This window comes from Acartia tonsa, chromosome 11, assembly GCF_053477335.1.
Source record: "Acartia tonsa isolate MP-2025a chromosome 11, ASM5347733v1, whole genome shotgun sequence".
Lineage (NCBI taxonomy): Eukaryota > Metazoa > Arthropoda > Copepoda > Calanoida > Acartiidae > Acartia > Acartia tonsa.
The window spans coordinates 15,413,827-15,435,410 of NC_137270.1; the positions used below are offsets into that span (position 1 = coordinate 15,413,827).

The window sequence follows — 21,584 nt, forward strand, 5'->3', positions numbered from 1 at the left end:
CCCTTCTGTAGATTAAAATTCCTGTTTGAAAAGTTTAGACACTACTAGTAGTGTGGAACCAACCAATCAAAATTCAATTAAAGTACCGAAGTGTTAAACCATCGAACAAGAAAACTAAGTTAAAAACTTTGGATACTAGTGAAATTTACAGTCTCATACACCCTCCCCCCTGAGAATGACCAAATAATAAAAATGAATGTACAAAAATAATATGAACACACACACGTACACTTATTGACCGAGAACTATTTGCATATGACGCGGAAATAAAGTTTTGCTGATGTACTTTTTTTTATTACTCATTTGTAATAAAAATGGCCGAATACATTAGTTTCAAGGTTTGTACTGTCTATTTAATGTACTTTTCAAAAAAAATAATTTAACCCTTTAACGAGGCTTTAGTCCAACAGGGCTTTCTTAACCCTTACAAAACCTAACCTAATATTTGCATCTGGCATAGTAGCAGTAGGTACACAAAATAGGACGTTATTGGAAGTTTTTTTCTTAAAATGGTGTATATACATTAAGAGATATAAGTTTTCCGGAATTGTAATGTAGGGAGTAGATTTGAAATCTGCATCAAATTTTAAGGATTTTTTATAAAATTCGTTTTTTGTATAATTCTTTATCTAATGCGGAAATACAAATTAAGTTAATTAATTTTGGCATCTGTGATTGGTGGATTTAAAAAATCTGCGCTCTGATTGGATGTCGTACATCATTCAACCAATTAGAGCGCAGGTAGTTTAAAATCCACCTATCCTATTGGTCAAAATTAATTAACTTAAAATGTATTTTCGCTTTTAGATAAAGAATTTTACAAAAAACGAATTTTATAAAAAAAAATCCTTAAAATTTGATGCAGATTTCAAATCTACTCCCTACATTAAAATTCCGGAAAACTTATATCTCTTAATATACATATCGTAATAATCACAATTATGGCAGATCCAATAAAAAAACTTTAACATTAAATTCTATTTTGAAAAGATTAACATGTGTATGTTATTTTTTCGTACAAAAATAATTAATCATAAAAATGTTTAATGTAATCTGTAATCATCATTTTGTTTAATTATCATGAAACAAGCATGTTTATGTCCATGAGAGGTAAGCTATCTAAATTACGCTTTAAAAGAAAAATGCTATATAATAATTTTATGTTTACAATCGGCTTCGCTCTAAGTCTCTAGGGTCTTCGTTCGTTTTATTGTTATTTTTCGCATCGTGTCAAAGACAGCTTTCAGCGGATATGAAAAGGAAAAATTGAAAGATTAAAGTCAGTTTTGTTAGCTCCTAAGGGCTAAAGACTCGGGATAACAAAACTGTATTTTTAACATTCGTTGAAGATTTTCTGTATTACGATATGATACATGGCTGAGAACCGGTTCTAATCCGGTTTCTAATCCGAAGGTTTCGAAGACTGAGAGGAAATCCTTACCTTGTAAAATCAGACTGGATATTAACAGGCAGGGATATAGGTTCGGCTCCCCGTCCCATTCTGTAGATACCAGAATGGGGCCTAAATATTAATAAAAAATGTTTATTTTACCAATTAGAATGTATACTGTTTTTCAAGTAATTTAGTCTGCGTATTAACCTAACGTTGGTCATTTGAATTGTATGACGCCATTTTTTAAAGGCACTATAAAGAGCTTTAAAGAAAAAGAAAGTATTAAAGAGAATAATATACGAGAATGAGTTGGACTACCCAATAAAAAAATATTAAGTGAGAAAAGTTTACAATATAGAGTATGTGTATACTAGAAGAGAACCTATTAAAGATCAGTGTGCTAGACAAACGAAAGACAGACAGACACGACCACTTATAGAGTAGCATTTCCCCGTTAGTAAAATCTTATTTGACAAATATTTACCTCTGTTGTTTGCCTCTGTTCTGTCCACCGGGAGCCGACGCCATCTCGTGGTGTTCTGGTATACTACGCTCCTGTTGGATCAAATTATTTTAAGAAGAAATATTTTGAAATAAGGAGAAGGGGGGGGTTGTTTTTACTTTAAGTTCGGTTGGGTCATTTTGCGTACTGAGTAGCCACGCAGAGTTAGGCTAGGAATGGGGGGAAATAATTTCACAAAATTTTTTTCAAAATAAGGGTAGGGGAGTTCAGAGTTTGACTGGCACTTTGTGGAGAGCACAAAAAATCTTATGACTGAAGTAATAAATGTAAATATTAATCTTATTTACTAATTTTTACATATTATAACCTCAATTTTAAATTTCAATTTAAAAATTTTAGGAATTTATTGAGGCAATTTAAACGATTTATTTCATTCTTATATCAAAACTTTGCCTGCATGGATGTTGGCTGTTGAGCTCCGCCCCTTCTGAGTCTTCCTGCTCCGCCTACAAGATTCTGGGGGGCGTGGTCCAGCTGGTGCCGAGAATCCATAAAATAGGAATACCTGGAAATAAATATATATATTTATTATAAATTTAGATAATATTTTCCAGGTGGGTAAGAACATTGCAATCAATTTACAATTTTTTTTCTTTTATCGCGTCGTTTTATAGACATCTTTCCGTGGATATTAAAATGAAAAATTACAACAGGTATTAGTTTTATGGTTTTTATTTTCATATTCCTAGAAAATACTCTGTAATACGATGCTATACATAATTTTTCTGTATGACTAAGAACCGGTTCTTATCCAGCGGATGTTAATAGGTTTGGAAGTCAAACTGAAAACATATTTACCTATTTTCTTGCTTCTGATTTGTATTTGGTGGACCGTCAATGAGTCCAAAGTGTTTAAATTCTGTCATACTTCGTCTGTACGCCTTTTTGTCCAATATATCAGACCTAAAACATAAAGATAGATGGTTAACAAGAATAAAAACATCCAAACTACCGTAAATATATCCATAATTTACATCTTTGTCCATCCAAGGTCAAAACGACAAAGGGAAATGTAGGTTGCGGGTAAAATTCGTAAAGGTTGTGTGTTTCAAGTTAAAAACAGTAGTAGAACGATAAAAATTTATATTAACTTTTTTAAAAAAATTGTTGTCTATAGTTTTTTTCAATAAGAAATACACATATTTAGTGAATATTATCGTTCTACTACTAATTTTAAGCTTTAAAACAACCACTTTTACGGATTATATCCGCAACCTTCCTTTCCCTTTTTTTACAAATTAATTATTATTACATGGATGTTGCACCAGATTTTAATGCACTCTACTACAGTGATAAAAGGAGCCAGCTGCCACCTGACCCCTATACCCAATTCCCTACCCTCCTATTGGATTAAAGAACCGACCAATAAATGAGGTTCATATTAGCAACATAAATTGACGATAAATTTTCCCCTGTCAATTTATCCACGTATTCTATATCCATTATTCATTTTATCCTTTAAATCTTTTTTGTTTTGACAAAATTATGATATTCAAAATATTATTCTTAATATTAAAAGCCTAAGGTTTAAGCCAAATTTTATTAATCGATAAACAACACTACAGCTATCAAACTTCAAAATAAAATGTCATTTAGCAAAGGCAGATTGCATATTTTTTAGGGATGCAGCTTCTCTATAAGTTTTTTTTTGTCCTGTATTTTAACTTGCAATATAATTTTTTTTGTTAAACAAATTTTTGTTGCTTATTGAAAGTTAGGTTAGGTTTTGTAAAGGCAAGAAGAGCACCAAAGAAAAAGTACCATATTAGGTTTAAGGCTCTACAAGGTTAGAGCTTCCTGTAGGGGCCTGATTTTCTTTTTATATTGAAGATTAAAGGGGAGGGTTGTTAACAAAGTATCTATAGTTTTGTCTTCTTTCAGGGGGTGGTGGGGAGATATTATTTTTTTTTTAAATTTTACACAGCATAAAATTTTATTTTAAATGTTTTGAATAATTGAATTGAGCTTTTAAAAAATTTCTTATTCTTATTAAGCGTTTTGTTTATGCTGTCATTTATTGCAAGAACCAACGAAAAAAAACAAGGATGACAATGTATTTTAAGAAGCGAAACATATTATTAAAAAGTCATTATTCTAGACAAAAAAAACATATTTAACCCTTAACGGTCGGGGGGGGGGGGGGGGGAGGGGCGTTGAACGCCCCCCCATCCGGTTTTTTCTATCTCATTTTCTGTGTGTGAAAGATAAAGAGCCCAAACTGCTTGACTTTTTAAGTATGGGTATGACACATAACTGAGAGTTGGAATTTTTTGAATATCTCCATCCTGGCGGGCACAGGATGCCAGCAAACCTGGCAGGGTCATCCAGGTAAAGAACAAAAATTTGTTTTTGATTTAAACAAAGCATTTTATCTTACCAAAATACTAAAATATCCTCTAGTAGTACATCCTCATATTAAGTACAGGTGTTCAAGTCAATTTCAGGTTCCAGGTATGATCCTGCAGGTCCTGATCCTCCAGGTCTCCAGAAATTTATAATGCTCCTGTGGCCGCAATTTTTGACTTAGAGACTTCAAATTTCAAACTTAAGCTTTTCTAACATGTCTACATAATGTATTAAAATTTCATAAAGATCCGCCGCCGTTTTCCCGCCGACCGCCGACTGCGGCGGCTGGCAGCTGCCAAGTACAGCTGCGGCCGCTGAAACTTATGTTTTGATATTTCAAATATAAAATTTAAATAAAATAAACATTTTCTGCAAAGAAAAATTTTCTTCTAGCTTTAAAAATAAAAAAATTACAGCCGTTTGAAATTTTTAAGTAAAAAAGGACCTAAAAACAAAGGTTGTTAAATAAAAGGGTGAAGGAAGCGGAAATTGACCTTGACTTACTTAAGGTCGGAAATTCACCATAACACAGGGGACTTGTACAAAAAAAATTAGCCCTCTAGCTCTAATAGGAACTGAGATAATGAGGGGGGGCGTTGAACGCCCCCCCCCCCCCCCCCGACTGATTAAGGTGCGGCAAGGGGCCCGACTGTTAAGGGTTAATGAGTATTTCTATGATTTTTCAGCTATAACAACATTTATAATTATCTTTGGTACTTTCTCTATTTTTATTAACCTAGCCTAAACTAAATAAGCAACAAAAATATGGGTTTTTAAAAATCGTTTGTGGTCCAGATGCAGTTTTATTATAATTGACAGCTAGCAAATAAGGTGATAAGATTCCACAAGTTTTATTGATTGACAACAAACCCCTATAGAAAAGTTTCGCTTTGAATAAAAATAATAAACAAGATTATTCGGTGAAAAAATTGTGAATGGCACTCCCAGATTTTTCCTTTAATCATTTATTACACAATATTCATTTTCAAAATTATTAATTATGTTCCTTTTAATTAAGCAAAATTTTCATTTGACCTTTGGTTGGAAAAATTAATATAATATTTTGGAGAAAAAAAATTTAGAGAATTTAATATATTGCATACCATTACCCAACGTTTTATAAACACATTGTCTTATTCCATGTCTGAAAACTTTGGTTTCTTAATTAATAAAATTTCATTGTGGTCAAACTTCCCAACAAATAATCTTCATCTAAGGAAGGGGTAGTTTTATTTATTGTTATTGGGAGTGTTTTATCCCCTAAGATCCTTATCTTGCATAAAGAGAATAAAGTTCTGAAAGAAAACAAGATTCCCGTTATTTTGTTAACTAAATAAGATTAATTAAAGCTTTTTCTTTTTAATTTTGTTCCAGCTATTAACCTTTTAATGATATACAAACCATGGATCTTAAGGGATAAGACATTGAGGGATAATTTGATGTAATTGGTATCCCCAATGATGTTAAACAACACTACCCTACTAATTTGATTAAGCCAACTAAGATTCAATGGAAGGATCCAAAGTTTTAAAACTAACAAATACGAGAGCATATTTATAGAATTATTTCAGTATAATTTACAGTCCAATGTCCCCCCCCTTCCTCCCTGCATACAAATACAGTTTTAACAGTCTTTTGTAGAGTTTTTTTTTAATATTTTGTAGAACACTACAGAATTAAATTTTAATTTACTCTCGTATACCTCTTGGAATAATGATATGATTTATTTCCATTTAATTGCATGGCCTTTTTTGATGGCCTTATCTGTTTAAACAGTATCAAGTTGTAAACGTTTAAAATTATAAATATAGCTTTTTCTGTTTCTTTATAATTCAAAAGACTGTCACATCATCCATATCTATGAATTTTTAATCATCTAAATGGCGTTGGATTTTATTCTTAACTCATTCGTGGTTTTTAGTGTTAGCTCTCTTTTGTAATTCAGGATTAATTGACAAAATCTAAGATATATAGAACAATGAATGTTATATTAGTTATTTCTCGCATCGTATTATAAACGGCTTTCCGCGGATATAGAAAGTACAATTATGAGATTAAAACTAGTTTTTTTAGCCCCGAGGTGGCGGAGGCACCGGCTAAAAAAACTGGTTTTAATCTTATGATTGTACATTTCTATATTTGTAGAAAGCTGGATATAATACGATGCTAGACATAGTTTTTTCTTATGGATGAAAACCGGTTCCTATCCACCGGATTCGAATGAATACGAGAAAATTGATGTTCTCTGCATGACATGTAAAATAATGACATCGGGCTGTTTTTATTGAATTTTGATTAGTTGGTTCATTAAGTCTAAACGTTGTAACCTCTCATTGAAATCTACAGAAGGGGTAATATTGTGTATTATCATTGCAAATGTACATCAATTTATCTGTCTTTGTCTTATCTCTTTAGATCACTTATTATAAAAACCTGCCCCCAATATTTATTATGAAGATGTCTAAAAATTTTGACAAGTCAAACCATAGCCCACAATTTTGAGGTCTGATTTTCCATTTACACATTCAAGGGATCGTAAAACGCGGGATAAGAGACAATGCGTGTGCAAGGAAAAATGTTTTCATATGAGCGTAGCAATAACAAGCTGTCAATATACTTGTCAACAAAACAGAGAGGAAGGAGACATTAACGGAAAAATTTAACTGTTACCCAAAGTTTTATAAACAAGTTATCTTACCAAGTTGGTTCGAAAAAATTGGATACTTTACTAATTGTGATTAGTTGGTTTATATCTTTTAACCAATCATAAAAATCTAGAATTAGAAAAAGGTAAACTAATTTTTCTTCATTATCATATTGATTTATCGTCCATTATCTTATCCTTAAGATCCCTTATACAATAAACCAATTTATATGACATTCTTGTTAAGTTTTTTAAATTTTTTTAAATGTTGCTAATAAATAAGAAAGATACTCAGATTTCGTAATATTTTGTATATTCCCCTATTTGCCGCATCCGCGTAAAGTCCGCATATCTTGTGGCTGAAAATCCTTCATTTTGGCACATTCATTAAGAAGTCTTAATGGTCTATATCAGGATATACCACCAGGGAGGGAGAGGACATTAGACCCTAAATTACACTGGTACCCAAAGTTTTTATATTCATTTGGGTACCCTTATACAATTTTATATTTATTGGTTTAAAACTAGTAATGTCCAAACTTTTTTCCTATAATCTTAATTCTAGAAAAAGTGGTGTTTATTTTTATCGTCATTTAAACTAATCTATTGTTTATTGTCTTATCCCTTAAAATCCCTGGTATATTCTGATGAAGCCATATATCTTTGCAAGGACTAAGGGATAAGGAAAGGTTAATGGGATATAGGATATACATACGTGGATATATTGACAGGGGAAAATATGACGTCAATTTAGGTTGCCAATATGGATTTTCATTATTGGTCAGTTCGTTTATCCAGTATCAGGGGAGGATATATGGTAGAGAAGGATGATGGGGGTAATCGTTAAAATAGACAGCTGCGATCATCACTTTATCAGATTACAAGACTATGTATATTAATCTAACTTATCTTCCCTTATTCCCTGATAGCTATACTAATATTAGGAGATATTTAAGCTATATTTATTCATTAAACATTATGTTAAGATATCCTTAAAAATGTTAATATTTAACATTAAAATTAAAAATTGTCTGTTTTGATCTCGCTAACCACTGACGCGATTGAGTTATCTTTTCTGGGGAAGCCTCATACAGCTTCAGAGATGGTTTTAGGCTATATTACTAATACCCACCCAACCCCACCAACCCCTCCTTAATAGTTTAGGTTTTGTAAGCATCAATAAATAATTAGCAAAGAATGTTCATGGTCCAAAACTGTTGTTGGGAAAACCACGGAGGGAAAAGGAACATTGGAATGTAGTTTTCACTGGATGTCAAAGTTTTATTTTTAAAAAGGGATTTTATTCTTATGGTCAAAACATTTTGGTACTTTGATTAAATTGGTTTGTTCAAAACTACAAAAGGTTTATTCATCATCATTAGGGATATAGATAAATTTATCTTACAGTATCTTATCCCTAAAAATCCCTGAAGGGAAGTGCTAAAAATCAACTATACCTGGTTTCCCTTCTATCATCTCTCCGCCTTACAACATCAGCGTCCTTGTTCTCGTTTCTGAAATAAAAATAATTTGGTAATTTTAAACAATAAACTTATTAAGAAAACTCCTATTATATAAAGTAGTAAGGTTTTTTTAACTGCAAGTTAAGATTTCAATAATTACTGAACTGATTGAATATCCTTTTCAGAGAAGCTTCTCAGAGGTCCCGGGATGGATTTAGGCTATAATATTTGTATATTTAGGCTTTAGATTAGTTTTTGGCTGTTTGTGCGACCCCTTCCTACCCCTTAAAATACAACACAAATAGATGTTATGAGCGAAGCCACTAATATAATACAAATGTTGAACAATCAGTTTTTTACTAAAACAAAACTAGCATAATACATATTTACATCCCAAGGTATTAAATGATCGAGAAATAACTAACATATTATGCGAACGAAATAAAAAAATAACTGCCACACTAAATACTGTACACTTTATAACCAATAATATGGCCGTATTGTTCCTTTACTGTTTTCCTATTGGCCAATTAAGAGAGTGTGTATCTATATTATATCTATTACCAAAGGACATATGCACCAGATTGTATATTAATTTAATTGATCTATTATTACTTGGATGTTGTATCAGATTTTATGTACTCTAATATGGTAATACCTACAGCTGGCTAAAATAATGATAGCCCACATACATCTCTTTACCCCATCCCCTCGCAAACCTACTGGATGAACAAACTGACCAATAAATGAGCTCCATATTAGCAACCTAATTTAACGAAAAAATTTCCACTGTCAATATATCCACGTATATCGTATATCCATTGCGTTTCTACATGCAACTAACCAATAGAGGGCGGCTAGGTCGCCTTTTTTCTGTTCTTTATAGTGGTGAAATAGTAAAAAAGTGTGGGAATAAAGTTATAAACGATTTATGTAAAAAAAAATATTAAAAAGCATAAATATAATTTTGTTAAGCATAGTCAAAACACAATTTTTTTTCTAAAAAGGGTTATAGAATATAATTATAACAAGGATGACAACATCCATAAAAGCGAAGCACTGAAACTGTAGGACAAACGGACATTAACATTTGTATTGTGTCAGAACTGAATAATCAGAATATAAATGTATCAGAGTCGAACCAAAATTAAAGTAAATTTGTTGAAAAACTGCTGGATACAGGATAATGTTTATGGACATACTTACATTTTTAGGACTTGATTATAGAGTTGCTTCGCTTATAACATTATACTTTCTGGTAATGATTGTAGAGTTGCTACGCTTTCTAAATCGCACCTAACTACTAAAGGAATCACCATGCAAAGTTTGAAATCGATAGGACAATTCTAACATGCCCAAATTAACGAAAAAAGCTATCCGTTACGGACGGACGGAACGATCCTAATTATAGAAAAGCTTCGCGTTTAAAAATACAAAGCCTCTAGATGTTAGCAGATCAGCCGCAAGAAAAACATTCTGATATTGTATTACATCAACGTAAAAAAGAGATTGTAGAGGGAAGGGGTGGAAAACGCATTATGGATGGATAGTCGGACGGTCAGATCGTCGCTATTAACAACTTACAAAATGTTTGTATCAAAAAAACAAAGCTGTTTAAACAAATTAATTAAGAGCCACTAAAGATAATATTTTTTTCGTAAGACATAATACATTTAATTCCTGGGGCAAAAAAAGTGTTTTGAAAAATTGTTTTCTAAAATGCAAATGCTTTTATTATTATACTTTCTATTGAAAGCGCAAATCCGCGGTGTGTTTGTGTGTGTGTGATTTTGTTTATGTGTGTGTAACTGTGTGTGAGCTTAAAGAGATACTTTTAACACAAGAAATAATTTTAAAAAGTTTCTTGAAGTTAAAAATTTATTTCGATTTGACATTTTGATATCTTTATTAGAAAACAGAATACCAAAGTTAACCTATTTATAGCTTTTGAAGAAAAAAAATTATAGTGCTAAAACTTAATATTGTAATCCCCTAATACGTAATATTCATCCAAAGAAAAAATATTTGATGAAGAAATTTTACTCCATGGGTGAAAGATATTGATATTTTTAATACTATATATTTAATAAAATTTAAATTACCCCCCCCAAAAATTTTACCCCGGGGGTAAATTTTTGGGGGGGTAAACTAAATTTACCCCTGCCAACAGATTTCAGGGGGGGTAATTACCCCCCCCCCCCCAAGCAAATTTTACCCCCGGGGTAAAAATTTTGGGGGGGGTAAAAAAAAATTGCGGCGCGCTTCGCGCGCCATTTTACCCCCCCCCCTAAAAAAAATTTACCCCCCCCAAAATAAAAAGCTTGGACGCCCCTGAATCATGATTTTTCAGTATGACTGAGAACCGGTTTTAATCCTGCGGATATTAATCTGTTTATTATGGGCGATGACATAGCGTAAAAACCTAGGAGTATACCTTTAGAATCTATTTCAGTGTGTAAAAGATACATTTAGTTTGTGTGTGTGTTTGTGCTAGTGTTTGTGTATGTGTGTTTGTGTGTGTGTATGTGTTTGTGTGTGTATGTGTGTGTGTGTCTGTAGAAGTGTGTGTGTGTGTGTGTGTGTGTGTGTGTGTGTGTAAGTGTGAATAATAAAAGAAATGCACACACAAGCTTATTCAAAAAAATTAGGTTACGTGAAGTCAATTGAAAAATTCACAATGGCCTAAAAATATTTAAAATAATAATTTACATAAACAAGAATGGTTAAAGTAAAACAGGCAAAATAATAATACTTAAAAGATCATTAACGAGATATTAATGGACATAAGTACAGTTTTATTATTTGTTTTTTTATAGGACTTCAAATCCATTTGAATTGACTGCAAAATTAACATCAACGAAAGGTAGAACAACATCGTAAAGTTTTAATTTATTAAAATAATCTCTACAAGCTCTTAAATAAAGGGGCTATTCCAGTTATTTAAGGGTGACCCTCCCCCCCCCCCCCATAAAAAAAACCTTTGAGGTCAATTTGCTTATAGGGGGGTGGGGGGTAAAAATAGTTATTTCTTTCCTCGTATTATAAACGGATTTCCGCGGATTTAGAATGTACAATTATAAGATTAAAACCATTTTTTTTAGCCTCGAGGTGCCGAAGGCACGGGCTAATAAAGACTGTTTTTAATCTTATGATTGTACATTTTTATATTAGTAGAAAGCTGGATATAATACGATGCTAGACTTAGTTTTTTTCGTATGAATGAGAACCGGTTCCTATCCACCGGATTCGAATGAATACGAGAAAATATTTATATTTTAATATTAGGGTGGTAAAGACCCCTTCTATCTCAACCTTGGAACTCATTGCCTTTATATCATGTATAAGTAATAGTATTCATGTATGGAAAATCAATAAAAACAAGATTTTATGATTTATTTGCCCTTTGCATGATTTAGCATAGTAAATATTAGAAATTTAACTAAAATTAAACATAAAAACAAAAGATTAGTAGGAGCAAAGCTAATCTATTACTAATTTTGTATGCCCTTTATTCCTAGTAATGTAAATTTATATGACCAATGAGCATCTACTTAGTGCTTAACTAGGTGTGTTAGTCTGTCTGTAATGTAATGTTTCTTGGCTGCTACATAAGATAAATGGATGATTTTTTGAGGATTACCTTCGCTAATAATCCTGAAATGATTTTTTTTTCGCTGAGCATCTTCTCTGAAACCCATATTGTCCGTCTATCCGTCTATAAAGCAATGTAAAAATATATATGTTTGTGCTTTACTACTTATGGATGTTGTCATCCTTGTTTATTTTATTTTTTTCCTTTTTCCTGACTTTAACTTTCTTCCTTTATTTTTTGCATTTTAAGCCTAAAGTTGAGTGAAATGAGTTTGTTTCATGATATTTAGTCCAAAGTTAATCTAGAAAGTAATTAATTGTGAATTGCTGCGCACCTAGCCTCTTGGGGCCTTTACGTTCAATCCCAATGGTTTCTATTTATATCCTTTTTGGAGATAAATGTCAAACTAAAAATAAAATTAACTGCAGAAACTTTAAAGGTCGCTATACTTTATAACATCTTGCTTCATATCTAATGAAATTATGTAATCTTGTTTCTGCTACGCTATTTGTGGACAAAAATGGATGAAGAATATACGTGGATATCATGACAAGAGGAAATTGTCGTCAATTAAGGTTCCTATTTTTCCTGTCATTTATTGGTCAGTTCGATAATACAGTAGGTGGATGGGGGATGTCGTTATTTTAGCCTGTTACAAATTTCACTTTATAAGAGTACATGAAAATTTGGTGTAATATCTAAGTAATAAAAACTCATTTGGACAATATAGTGTGCGCTTGTTAAAGCTCAAGATAAAAAATGATTATGACTTTGTTTACTAACTTTGTTTTCATGCATAGAAAATATCTCAATGATCATATTCATGGCGTTTATACTTTCCCGCGAAGTACATTATTTTAGCCAGTTACAATTGTTAGTAATTAAGTCATATGTCTTCTTTTTCTTCTTGGCAAGTGGATTTAAAAGGTTAAAAACCTTTGTCAAATCTTCTTAGAGACCAAAAATAATAGGACAATGGGCGATAATTTGATGTTCATTTCCAATTATTATAAACCAAATTTAAGTAAGATCAACGCTATTGTTAAGAAAGATAAGACACTTTTAGTTTGTGTCAACCAATGAAGATTTAACAAAAGTCCCCAAAAATTTAAGCATACGAAACTTTGGGTACCTTTGTCCCCTCCCTTATTAAATTGATTTATCGATTTTTTTTCAATTAAGATGAATTATTTAGTAATAATGTATGAAGACTGATATTCTTTTGGTGGTTTTCCGTGCAAAAAAAAACATCCCCACAAAGCCACACACCATTCATAGGGGGAAAAATAACCGCATAAACCCCCCTGCAGGGCTAAAGGGGATAGGTAAAAAAGATTAAAGTATATCAATTGTATACGCAGATTAAACCTTATATTTTATATTACTGTATAACAAGCTACTGTTTTCTTTAATTATTATTATCATTATCTTAGTATTATCTTGCTGTGACTGTAATAAAACATTGAAACAGATAAAAATCCGTTGGATTAGAACCGGTTCTTAGCCTCACTGAAAAACCATGTATCGTATCGTATTAAAGACAGTCTCTTACAAATAATAAAGTAATAGTAATAATATTAAATTAAGTTATTAATTAATTTGTTACCCCGGGTCTTAGGCACCTCGGGGTCACACAAACTGGACTTAATCTCATATTTTTTACGTTACTATACGCGGAAAGCTGACTATAACACGTTGCGATAAATAATTATTTTCCTTCATTGTCCTATCCCTTTATCCCCGAAAATTTTGTTGAAAAAGCACACGAATAAACACACACCATACATAAAGTAAAATCTTCACAAGAAATACAGGGAATATTGAACTTGGGGGAAAATCTTTACGCTACTCTTAAAAAAGATGACTTCTCTGTATATTAATTAGTTTGAAACATAAACTCTTTAAATGAACAAGTTTTTTGCTTTATTGAAATACTAGCGTTATGCCCCTAGAGTCCATTTTAAGGGGAACTTGAGTAATGGGGGGAGGGAGTTAAACGATCATACACTTTCAATTTTATTTCTTTATAGGAAAAAGTAAAACAAATATTTGGGGATGTTTTCCAGGGAAGATATATTTTTTGAATAGATGAAGTAGATTCCATAAAATATGATTATAAACCTTCCCTTAACCTATGAGAAACTTTACTGTAAAAGAGAACCATATCGGTACAGCGGTCAGCAAGACAGACAGATACACAGACAAACATACATCCTGTTTCTTTTATATTAGGATAGTTAGCTTGTTATTGCTGCGATTCTTATGCAAAGGAAATTAAAATCAAGTCAATGTAACAATTAATGTTGGTAAATTGTTTTTCGCAGTTGGCTGTTCCCTATTGCACCGTGATAATTTCTAAAATAGTCGGAGCAAGGCTAAAACCTAAATCATTCAATCATATACAAACTCAGGTATTTAAGCGATTATCCTTACTTATAATAAAAAGTAACAGGATGTCTGTGAGTGTGAACCGAAGGATTGCGCTAACTGCATGACCGATAAGGTTCTCCTTTACAATGCAGATTCTCATAGGTCCTGGGAATGACAATCAACATCCATAAATCAGGAAGATTAGAAAAAAATAAGCATTAACAAAAAGACAAATATGATGCAGGCATCTAAAGGGATAAGACAATCGCTGATGAATCCCCAATGATTATATACAAAATTACCCCTTCTGTGCCTCTTAAATTAGTGGTTGAAACGTTTGAAACTCAGCTTGATAAATTACCTAATCAATATTAAATAAAAGTTCTAAAGTTGTTGATTTAACGAATAGAAAGACGTCACTGTAAAACTTTGGGGACTAGTGTAATAAACGACCCAATGTCTCTTCCCTCCCTAAATAAAATATATAATATCCCGATGGTTGGAGTACTAATTGTCTACCAGATCCTAAGTATAAAATATGAGCTCTACTAAATAAAGAAGTGCAAGAACCTAGTAATAGTGTCTAACTTTTTATCTTTGTGACGTAACAAAAATCCATCTCTTTTTTAGGGGTTTCCTTTCCCACCTCCCCTCTCATCCTTCGATTTTTGTTACGTCACAAAGATAAAAAGTTAGACACTATTACTAGGTTCGAAGTGCAAGATAAATTATCCTAAACAATTTCTCTAGAAGTAAATTAAACAATTCCAAATTATACATAGTTGCAACACATAAGATTTATAAAATAGAGTATTAACATTTAGTATGCTTACTAATGCAATACATTTAACAATTATTTATCAAATTTGCTTTACGTATTTCTTTTATACATAAAACAGATTAATTAATTCATTTTATACTACTATAATACTTTTTTTTCAATATTTTTTATAAAAACCATTTATAATTATGTGATCTATAATAAGTAGAACATCTACGTCTGTCCTTTCAAAAAAATTATAATTCTCTATTCATAGTTGCATTCTGTATTCATATTTTCAAGCAATTCTAGCATATTTTTTGTCTCAAGATAAAGAGCTTGAAAATTGGTCCAAATTGGTTGCACTTTCTGGAAAGCTTTTAAATGTCCTGGGGTGGTTTTAAGCTATTTTATGAACATCCAACGCCCTTCCTTTCTAGTAAATAGGGGAAGGAAGCAACTAATTTTCTGTAAAATTATCTATTTTAAACACTCTCTAGTGGGACTATTTAATCCTAAACAGGTTATTAAAATTCCTTATAAGGTATTCCATTACAATTAAATATCAAGATATGGGATTAAAGGGTTGGTTTTATTCCTCTTTTGGATTACTTGTGGCTTTCCCCTAAAATTTAGAAGGCTTTAATTAAAGCTATCTATAATATCTATAACTTTCTTATTATTTTCTTTCTTGCTTTCTTTATCTATAATTTCTTATTTTTTTATATTATATTTCAATTTCTCTTTAGATGTTTTAGATATATTTTTTGGTTCTTATCTTGTATGTATGTTTTGTTTTCAATTCTCATTTCCAGTATGGCTTCAAAACCGATTTTTATCCGCTAGAATGGAACCGGTTCTAAGCCACAATGAAAAATCATTTTTAACATTGTATTACAAACAATCTTCCACGAATATTTAAATAAAAATAAAGGGGCTAACAAAACTGGATTTAATCTTATTTTTTTTCATTTTAATATTTGTGGAAAGATGTCTATAATACGATGCGATCAATAACTATTATGTATAACATTATTAGGATATCCCAATACTACAATACCTTTGTATCTATCTATTGAATTATCTCTCTATATATTCTACCTCTATTATTAGAAATGATGAAAAATAAAAGTTCATTAATCAAAGCTTTGTTTTGCTTAAAGAATATCATCTGTTTTATTTTTAGGTTTCTTACATTAGAGAAGATTGCAAAATACAAAAATGTTATTTGAAATCAGTGGTATACAGAGGGTGTTTCCAGGGGGATTGGCGAAAAATGGGTAGTTAGTTCTACTAAATTTCGAAATCGAGGGGGGTTTGCAACTCCCACCGCATGTTTATGATTTATATACAAGCTAATAGCGACGATTATGGCCAAATAACAAAGATGTTTTAATTTGAAATGTTTAGCTGAGACAAAGAAGAAAGAGAGAGAGCGAGAGAGAGAGAGAGCGAGAGAGAGAGAGAGAGAGAGAGAGAGAGAGAGAGAGAGAGAGAGAGAGAGAGAGAGAGAGAGGGAGATAAAGAGAGGAAAAGGAGATGTAAAGAGGGCGATAGAGATAGGGAGAGAGAAATAGAGAAAGAGATAAAGATAAATAGAGGGATGAAGATAAAGAGAGAAAAGGGAGATATAAAAAAAGGTGATAAAGATAAAGAGAGGGTGATAGTAAGCGAGAAAGAGAGAGAGATAGAGAAAGGGATATTGAAAAGAATGCGAGAAAGAAGGAGTTAAAAAGAAGAAGAGTGTATTTAGGTCAAGACATTCCCTCTGAATTAAAAATTATATCAAGAGCTTGACATAGAAGCATTAGGACACATTTAGTGGTAAATGGATAGTTAAATTTTTGAGGCAGTTTAAAAATAATGTGATTTAGCAAAATGTAACTATCTCTAAGTAGACCTACTTTCATTCTAATTACTTAGCGGCTTATTAAAATTAATACCAAGAATTACATCCATAGAAGCGAAGCTAATATAAGTCTTTTAAAAAGCTGTTTTTGTTTAATAGTAGCCATTAATCTTGTAAAATGTTCAAAACGGATACAATTATGTTCATAAGTAGCGCAACAATAACTAATAAAAACCTAAAACGGACATGATGATTTTCTATTAGTTTTATTATATTTTTTGTTAATGAATAAATTATTTTGTAATATCCTCTTAGAAATATTTTTTTAAATTTTGAAAATTTATAAGTTTTATATCGCTCGGCCCCCTTGCCTGCCTAGCCCCTAGCCTAAAACCTAACCTAACCTAAAATAGTTGTTCTGTCGGGGGAAGGTGGGTTACAAATATTCAAAATTGAAAAAAAATTATTTCTAAGAGGAGAACGCAAATTTTTTTATTAAACCCAATTTTGACATTGCTATCCGTTATGGACGGGCCTGATTTGGTGAAGTTTAACCAAAGAATAGCTTTGTTTTTAATTAGACCACTCAAAAATCTATCTCTATATATGGCTTGCTTTTTAATACACTCTAATTAAGATCAGAGAAATTTTAATCTTCATTTAGGTATTGTATTCGAAGATATAGGAATATAATCAAATGATAAATAAAATTACCCAGTTTTTACCCAACCAAACTAAATGCAAATAAAGTACCCATAGTTTTTAAGTCAACGAACGTGGTTAAAGACATTGGATACCATTGTAATTTACAGTACAATTTCTGCTCCCTCCATGATTTAAAGCATAGCTACTCTATAACTGTAATACTTTACTTAGTCTGTCATTCTTAAAATGCTGATTCTGATTTCATTTTGATTATTAAAAGCGAAGCTTTTCTATAATTAGGGTCGGTCCGTCCGTCCGTACGTCCGTACGTCCGTCCGTCCGTCCGAGATAGATAGCTTTAATTCGTTAATTTAGGCATGTTAGAATTGTCCTATCGATTTCAAACTTTGCATGATGATTCCTGTAGTAGTTAGGTACGATTTAGAAAGCGTAGCAACTCTATAATCATTACCAGAATGTCCGTACGTCCATTTTAAACATGTTGATTTTTCTACTTTTTAAACAACTAATTTTTATGTGAACTATTTATCCGTTTGATCTGATTTTTGGTATATTAATTCCTGAGACAACAAAGAACAATATTATAAGCGAAGCAACTCTATAATCAAGTCCTAAAAATGTAAGTATGTCCTTAAACATTATCCTATATCAAGCAGTTTTTCAACAAATTTACTTACAATTTTGCTTTGACTCTTATACTTTTATATTCTGATTATTCAGATCCGTTTGTCCTGCCGTTTCAGTGCTTCGCTTTTATGGATGTTGTCATCCTTGTTAATTTTGTTTTTACTATGTTTATATTTGGTCTTATTTCATCCTTGTTATTCGCGGAGGTGATAGGGCCCAATCTTCGGCAACACCGCGTCATAATTAAAGACCTTAAAAGTTTGCCTGCTACTGCTATGCGAGATGTGCGACTTAAATAGTAAGCGTGGGGGGGGGGGATGCCTTAGCCCGAAACAGGCACAAATGTATGGCCAGTTTGGTTTACAGCCCAATGTTCATTCTTGCATGATGATACACAGAATTACCCATTCTTTACATTAATTACATTAGAACACCCAATTTCATGAACCAACCAATCAAAACTCAATAAAAGTCCTTAAAGTTAGTAAGACAACGAAATAAGAAAACGTTAATAAAAACATTGGGGACTAGTATTATATACAGCCCAATGTCCCCTCCCTCCCTCCCAGGGTGTCCCACTAGTAGTATACATATACCTTTAATAGAAAACAGAAATATTTATAACTTTTTTACTTTCTCTGTTTCTTATAGTAAATGATAAATTAAGTTCTTTTTTTGCTATAAATTTTAAGCTAATTGTTTTCTGTTAGTAAAATGATTATTGCTTTTTGTTCATTTTTAAATTCCAATCAATCTTGTCAAAATACAGGGATCTTAGGGGATAAGACAATTAATGATACATAGATGTACAATGTACATTCCCAATGAAGTAAAATGTTATTTAAAAATTATTGATTGAAACTTTTGAACATTGCTAGTGCCCAATGTTTTTGAGCCAACAAATAAGATAACGTGGTTTATAACTTTGGGAACCAGTGTAATTTACAATCCAATGTCCCCTCCCTCCCTGATTAAATAGGATTAACTTAAAGAAATCAATCAGACAATGGGGTATTCCTGTCCAGTTTTTTGTTTAGGAATGAATATTTCTTACCCGAGGGAATAAATGATGGACCGATAGGTCATCATTTATTCACGAGGGTAAGAAATATTCATTCCTAAACAAAAAACTGGACAGGAATATCATTCTCATTTAAACAAAAACCCATTTTTATGCTAGTAAAATGTGGTTAATTTTGGTTTTTAAATTTCATTTATTTCCCTGGTATAATTTTTCTTTCTTTTAGTAATTAATAAAAATTCTAAAATCTTCCAAAAAAAATTAAAAATCTTCTAAAATCATACCAGGGATATAAATGAGATACCAGGGAAATAAATGAATATTTACATCCACTATTTAAGGGGTTGTTTATATGGGAATGAATCTTTATATTCAAACCATTGCTCGGCAGCCAGCGACAGCCCTTCATAAGCCTCAAACTAAAACCGTCTTATGTTAAGAAACAGGTTTAGACATCCAGCTGAATATTGAAGTTATAATACGACGATTTAACTGGGGTCTACGCGCAGCTGCCGAGCCCTGATTTAAATCAAATAGCTTTTCTTAAGCGGTCCCAAATTCCCGTTTTTCCACGAAGCAAAAACCAGTTCTAATCTGTCTAGAAAATCAATATCTTTAAAATTCACAAATATTTTCAAAAAAGCTATGGGGAAAAGAACCTCCTTTATTTTGTTGTTTTAATAATATAAAGACAAAAAATAAAGAAAGGGTTTTGTGGGGGAATTTATGGGGTATTTCATCTATAAATTAGTATAAATCCTAAAATGACCAATGTTAAGTTTTATTGAAATTTGTGGAGTCATCGATTAAGCTGTTTTCAAGGTCTTAGTACGCAGACATGTATATTCGTTAGATTGGTTTCAATATTTTTTATAAAAGTTTAAATAAATCTACTAATGAAAGTTTAAGGAATTTATTTTGGCTAAATAAGATATTTTCTCTGCATGATATTCAAGGGATACCTGATTAAATAAATTGATTTTTTTCTGAATGGTAGTCATTTTTCTCCATCTCGAAAAATTTACTTAATCCTGCCCTAGACCTATTCTAAGCAGGGATTTTCAGGGATAGGACAATGGTGGATAAATTTATATGCATCCCCAATAATGATTAACAAAATTACTCCTTATGTAGATTGAAATTATTAGTTAAAAAGATTAAACACTATAAATCAAAATTCAAAAAAAGCATCCAATTTTTTTTACCCAATGAATAATATTAAGTACGTTTAACTACTTTAGTATATAAAAAATTTTCCTTTAAATCTTTGAAACCAATTTTAATCTTATACATGTGGTTTTTTTCTTCTTATTCCTTCTTCCCTGTAAAGAAAACCCACCCAAAACGCAGCAAATCAATAAACACAGCTCACAGGGATTATAGTTAACATAAAATCTAAGTAAATTTTTTTATATATAAAATTTTTAAGAGAATTTAATTTATATGAACGAATGGATATAAAAATACGTGGACATTTTGAGAGCTATACGTAAAATTTGATAAATGTTTTTCCTAGCTGGCCACTATGCACAAACAAAAACAATCTTCCAAATCAAAAGTCTTATCAGGAATACAGGCATGGACAAAGGAGCCAAAAATTTATTTTCTTAAAATGCTTTTAGTATATATAGGGAGAAGACAGGGATGCAGATTAGTTTGATTTTCATTGTCCTCTCCTCATCCTTATGCAAAGATTCATTTTTTCTGGGATCTTAAGAGATAAGACAATGGATGATAAATTATTATACATTTTTCTGTAGAACTAAACATTGGTTGAAAAGTTTGGATACTTTATGTTTGTAATCAACCAATCAAAATTCATCTAAACTAGTAAAAGATTTGAGCCAACGAATATGACATCGTGGTAATACAACTTTGGGTACCAGAGTTATTTGCAGTCCATTGTTCTCTCCCTTCCTGGGCCTTATGCAATGCATAAAACCATATTTTTAGACTGACAACAACCCGCCCTTACTTTGAGGTTTGGTTTTTAAATAGGGTTGCCACATCAATTTGTATTATTTGTCTGGGTGGTTTAATATGTGATAACTTTGCCATAACAAAAGTCGTTATTAGAACTAATGGATAAAGGGTATGAAATCAAAGGTTGGTATGAACAGAAGAACAATACTGTAATAGATTAGACGGGCGTACTTTTAATTGGGTCTTTGAACACCAGCCAATAGCGTCGGAAATATTGACACAGCTAGTCGTTACAATAGAGCAGAAAGCAAATTTGCTAGCAGACGAAAAATGTTCCCACAACTAGAACCAGACAGTGTTCTGGATTATACATTTATTAGTAGAAAAATATTATCACTTCTTTGCAC

General features: G+C 31.7%; 2 protein-coding genes across 5 annotated transcripts in view; both read right to left on the reverse strand.

Annotated features, from left to right (window-relative positions):
* LOC145332239 (sorting nexin lst-4-like) overlaps positions 1–21,584 on the reverse strand; it is a 491,682-nt gene that overhangs the window by 378,733 nt on the left and 91,365 nt on the right. The gene's annotated exons all lie outside the window — the stretch shown is intronic.
* LOC145331526 (uncharacterized) overlaps positions 1–21,584 on the reverse strand; it is a 167,294-nt gene that overhangs the window by 120,151 nt on the left and 25,559 nt on the right. For both annotated transcript variants that reach the window (XM_080176223.1, XM_080176224.1), the window contains exons 2-6: positions 8,364–8,420; positions 2,715–2,819; positions 2,310–2,421; positions 1,878–1,948; positions 1,442–1,522 (exon numbers count right to left, since the gene is read on the reverse strand). In XM_080176223.1, the coding sequence (XP_080032349.1) occupies positions 1,442–1,522; positions 1,878–1,948; positions 2,310–2,421; positions 2,715–2,819; positions 8,364–8,420 (426 nt within the window). The remainder of the gene's footprint in view (positions 1–1,441; positions 1,523–1,877; positions 1,949–2,309; positions 2,422–2,714; positions 2,820–8,363; positions 8,421–21,584) is intronic.